Genomic DNA, 5470 nt, shown 5'->3' with positions numbered 1-5470 from the left:
GACATCGCAGAGCGGAACAAGTACAGAGGAGGGCAACCAAGATGATTAGGGGGTTAGAGCACTTTCCCTATGAAGAAAGGCTGACGAGTCTGGGACTTTAGAAAAGAGATGAGTGAGGGGTGTGTGTCGACGTGATAAAGGTTTATAAAATTATGCATGGGGTGGAGAGAGCTCACAAAGATAATTTTTCTCCCTCTCCCCAAATAGTACAACGCAAGGCCATCCAATGAAACAGATGGGGAGTAGATTCAGTATGAACGTTTTCTTTAGACAAGTGATTAAAATGTGGAATTAGCTGCCAGAGAATGTAGTGACGACCACAGACACAGGGTCTGTCATTCCCATCCCAGAATACTTCTGCTACTTCCAAGGGCTGCCATTCCACTCTGTAGGGCTATCATTCCAGTCCCAAGAGCACTGACTCTGTTCCTGGGGACCGTCATTCCACTCTGAGGTCCTTCATTCCAGTCCCAGAAGAGTCTATCTGCGCCTACAGACATTGCAATGAAAATTCATTCTGCATTTTCACTGCAACATTTTTGCGCTGTAATGATATTTCAATGGAGTCCATACAACTCAACTAGCATTCCTGGCTCCCATTATCTCCATTGGGCCTTCAAGCCTCTCCCATTGTTTCCAGTAATAAGCAATCCTGTCATTCCTTTTAGTACCTCTCTGTTTAGAACAAGTGGCTGTGGTCACATTCCATCCTGGTCTCTTGATACAAGTCAGATTCCATATTTCTCTTCTCTCCACTTTGCCCTGGATTTTGCCCTCCGCTTGGTAAACCGCCTGATTCTTGCACTTCAATTGATCCGCCTCGGTGGCGCCACTTAACTCGTAACGTCGAATTGCTGCGAATGAGTGAAGCCTCCACATCCAGCAAGCGAGTGCGTGCGGAGCAGCTGTTCGAAGGGCCGGAGAGGCAGCAAAATGACTCAATACTCCCCCCGCCCCGGGTCGCCTAGGCTTGAACTGCGGCTGTGGCCACGTAACAGCCAATGAAAAGCGTGAGTGGGTTTGAATGAGCCACATGGCAGCCAATAGCCACGGAGAAGGGGCGGAGCTGTCCTGTGAGACCTGTTCCGCGGAAGCCGGGAGAGTTCAGTCTTCCACGGTGTCTGTGGCTCTTCGTCGTGGTCCTGGTCGTCCTTGCGTCATGGAGGCCTCGAAAGCTTTCTTCGGTTCAGGCCTCTTCTATTGGGCTGGGGTGTTGACTGTCGCGTACTTCGTTTGGAGGATCCTCTACCATGTGGTGAATGGCGTCCGCCTGTGGGTTATGGGTGATGCTCAAGCGGTGGGCCCGCATCTGGGCGCCTGGGCGGGTGAGTGCGCGTTCGCTGCATTCCTCTCACGATCCTCTTCCAGTGTGCTCACCTGGGCCTCAGCCCCAGTCTCTTGGCTCCTCTGCGACCGTCTTTCCCTCTGTCTCTGCCTTTCCTCACACTCGGCTCTTATCAGCTCGTCTCGTTATGGGTCTCCTGTGAAAAAGCGCGCCCGCACTCTTTTCCCCCACCGTTTCCCCCTGGTTTTTTCCCCTCTGTAACCCAGCAGGTTTTTGCCGTGTCCCAGTGCTGTTTTTAGGGTCCCCCCCCCCTTTTGAGCTGGTTCCTCGCTTGCCGTCTTCTTTGCTGTTAGAAATAGAAATCGGCTTATGCCCAAGGTCACAATAAAGGATTAGGTGCTAGTTTAACGCACTGGTTTGAAATCACATTTATGCAAATTAGGCAAACTTTTTCTTTAAAAAAACCCTGCCACCCATTCAGGTTTGTGTAATGGTGAATTCATTAACATACTTGAGAAACTACTTGAGGTCGAAATTAGTAAAATGGCTTTCCTAGGTTTTAAAAAACCTGCTTCTGGGTGTAATAATGTTTTGAGTAGTGCTGATAGTAGATGGGAATAATAGCTGTTCTAAACAAAAATACAGTGCTAAGCGCGAGCTAGTTTTCAGTGTGTTCTGTAGTTTTGATATATAGGGTTCGTATACTGTTCTTTGTTCTTTTATTGCTGCTTGTACAACTTACCCTCATGAGGAAAAGAGGATGCTGATTTTTATACCACTTGCTGGTAGAATAAAATTAAATAGACTAATTTTTTCCCATACATGTAAACTCTTAACATTTTGATCCTGGAGGACATTAAGATTAAAATACTAAAAAAAGTAAAGCAGAACCAAACTTAATGGAAGATCAGCCTTAATAAAAGGAAACACAAAATAGCATGTGTGTTTAACATTTCTGCTAACATACCTTTTCAAGAATTATTGCTAGTGTGTGATGAAGTATGCTTGATGACAAGCTTGCATCACAAGCTTCTGAGTAGATAGTTTAATTGTTTTCCTTTAGAGCTAAAAGAACAAATAAACATGCTTTTTTGGTAAAGGTATTCAGAGATATGCTAATTTACAGTTTATTATTTACATCCAACTCATCATTACATAGGACTGCTATAATTATTGTCTTCCTGCATGTTTAGTTATCTGGATTGAAAAGATTGATTAATCTGGCTGTAGATTTTAGGGGGTGGAGAAAATGCTTGCGTTGCAATAATTGGAAGGCCATCCTGTGCAAGGCAAGCCAGCCAGGGATGTTTGACTACCTTAGTTGCCTCTAGCCACCACCACTGGATTTGCCATGTTTGCTGCCATATTTTGCCTTTGGTAGATGGTTGCAACATGAAGGGGGATGAAATCTGGTGTTCAGCCCTTTTTCTTGTGTAATGAAGTATAGATTTAGTTGCTAACACAATTCGACAGCAGTTGTCTTTACCAAATGAATTTTTCTTGCTTTCATTCTACAGTGTCCTTTTGACTACTGTTATTTGTTAGCTTTCCTTGTTAAGATTATATTCTTTGTATGTGTGAATATCCTTTATTTTGACATCAGAAAAACAGAGCTTGATCTCTGTTTTAAGTTGTTAATTAATGTTAGTTGAACTGGATAATAAGAAAGCAAAGCATGCTTTTGAAGACCTGCACTGGCTTAGAAGTGATTTGTTTCTTTGACTTGCTTCCACTTAGGAAAGAATTTCACAAGAAGTCTTGGCTAATTCACATTATTGCATGCTAAAATATTTGCCATTTCTAGACATTACCACTGTTGTTTGCATTTTGAAAAAAAGGAACTTCTTTAGTCTGAATCATATGCCAACAAGGTTGTACTGGGGTGATTCACAATACTTAACCAATGTAGTACATTATGATTCTTTTAACCATTTTAAAAAGCGTACTTCTGACTTGCCCACAGCCTAGAAAATTCTTGTCTTTACTGTGTCCATAATGTGTCTCCTGTGTATTAATATGGGTTTGTATAAATTGTTGTTTTTTTCACCCTCTGTATCTCCATACATTTTGTCTGAACAACAGAGAGCATTTCTAGATCAGACAAAAATCTCCATCTGACTATTCTGTTAACAACAGTGACAAACCAAATGCCACCAAGAAGCCTTGGGCACAAAGCCAACATACATAGTGAATTCCCTAGAAACTAGTGTTTGGAGGTATACTGCTTCTGAACATGGAGGTACTGTGATAACATCTGATAATTGTTGGTAGGTATAATTATTAATTGCCTATTCTTTTTAAAGGCCCTTTATATTGGTGTCCCATCACATCTTGTTTAATTTATCCTTGTTTCTTAGGTTAGTTGTATGAATGACTGCTTCCTGTAGTTCAGGATCATTTATCAGAATCTGTATCTGCACTGTGCCTTAGGAGATAGATGAACAGAGCTGCAAGGTGGAGCTAGGGACCGTGGGGGGATTTTACAAATCTGAAGAAAGTCCCAGGGCTGTAGAAAAGTCTGAAATCTAAGAAAAATATGTTGGAGGATTAAAATTCTCTCAAATAACAGAAACACTGCCTGCACTTTTAAGAGAAGGATGCCCACTAACATTCAGTGGCTGTTGGGGGTTGCTAGGCAAGTACAACAGTATTGTCAGGCCTTCCAAGCATTGGTTACTGGGGTGGAGAGACAAGAGTTGTCTGGAAGGTCTGTGGTGGGGAGACAAGAGTTGTCTGGAAAGCAGAAACAGCCCTTGAAAAGCTCCTTGTCCCCTGCCAGCTCCCTCTGGTGGAAGCGTTGTGTTTAGCGGCAATGCTCCCTGTAAGCTGTGGAATCTTGTAAGCAAAAATTCTACGTTGTGAGCCACTGGCATTAAAGTTGTGAGCGAGCAATTTGGCTGCTGTGTAAATTAGTTTGCTCTGGAGCCATCCTTCCCAAGCTAAGACAAAAAGGCGTGAGCCGGAGGCTAAAAAACTGTGAGCTAGCTCACACTAACTCAGCTTAGAGGGAACACTGCCTAGCGGCTATATCAACACAGCTCATCCTGATGATGGTGGCCACTGTAGCCCAGAGGTGCTGCCTTATTCGCAGGGTAGCCCCAACAGCAGGACACCCCACTTCTGACCTGAACCAGAGACCCCACAAAGTCAAAGAGGACATTCTTGACCTGAGCCATAGAGCTAGCCAAAGCTCTGCAAAAATGGTTTCAGTTTCAAGTTGCACAAGGCAGCCCTCGAAGCAATTTCCAACCCTACCTCCATCCAGCAAAGGCATGCATATTAAACAATCACGAGTTCCACCAGGTAAAGTATCTGCATTTCCATAACTATTTAGTAGCCACCTGACAAACAGCTCTTCTGTCTCCAAACCTTCACGTAGCCCCTTTTGTGCAACCCCTATGCCTGTGTGGAAGTCCTTTATCTCCACACCTTGTCTTTCTGCCCCCTCCGGCAGGTTACCAAGATAAACTAATCAAACATCCTTCCTGATGCCAATCAGAGACCCATTTCCCCCTTTTGGCCCAGCCTGGGAACCTATTCAACCTACTCTGGTTGGACCATCAGTGGTCATCAAACCCATTCAGCCAGCTTTGGTAGGACCATTAACAGGTATTAATCCCATCAAGTTCTAGCCCAGGAGACTGCCCCCAGAATTCTTATAAAAATAGAGACCATGCCCCACCTCGGTGTGCACTCTGAGGGTGCCTATACTTGAGTACACCTCCAAAGCGTCCGCTTTGGGTCTCCTCCTCCATAGTGTGAAATTGTTCTGTCCTCTTCATGGACTTGTGCTCTCCTCTTCATGGACTTCTGCACATCTGCCCAGGTAATATAACCCCCCATAATTGTTCCTAAACATCACCTCTTTATTTCCTAGTTCTTTATTGCTTGCTTACTTCATTTTTGATTGCTTTAGTGTGATTGTAATCAGGGAAGTTCTTTAATAAAACTATTTAATTTACTCTTCAAATCTGGAGTCTTCCTGTTTGATATATATAGGTGTGTGGTCCCTGGTCCCCCACAGGCCTCCTCTGTCTCAGAGCTAATCCCCCCCCCCAACAACAAGGCAGGCCACTGGTGGTAACAGCCACCACATAACTTAGCCCAGCCTTGCTGGGCAGCAACCACTATGCACCTATGTCTGCCACTGCACAGTCCAGCCAGACTTTTTCCAGGGAGCGGTTG

General features: G+C 44.2%; 1 protein-coding gene across 1 annotated transcript in view; it reads left to right on the top strand.

Moving 5' to 3' along the window:
• Positions 1-1094: 1094 nt before the first annotated feature.
• Positions 1095-5470, top strand: part of HSD17B12 (hydroxysteroid (17-beta) dehydrogenase 12) — a 125510-nt gene continuing 121134 nt past the window's right edge. The window contains exon 1 of the mRNA XM_015421562.1: positions 1095-1325. Within this exon, the coding sequence (XP_015277048.1) occupies positions 1160-1325 (166 nt within the window). The 5' untranslated portion in view covers positions 1095-1159. The remainder of the gene's footprint in view (positions 1326-5470) is intronic.

The sequence above is a fragment of the Gekko japonicus genome, unplaced genomic scaffold (genome assembly GCF_001447785.1).
Source record: "Gekko japonicus isolate JY-2015 unplaced genomic scaffold, Gekko_japonicus_V1.1 scaffold1439, whole genome shotgun sequence".
NCBI classification, from domain to species: Eukaryota; Metazoa; Chordata; class Lepidosauria; order Squamata; family Gekkonidae; genus Gekko; species Gekko japonicus.
This window is presented reverse-complemented; position numbering and strand designations above follow the sequence as displayed.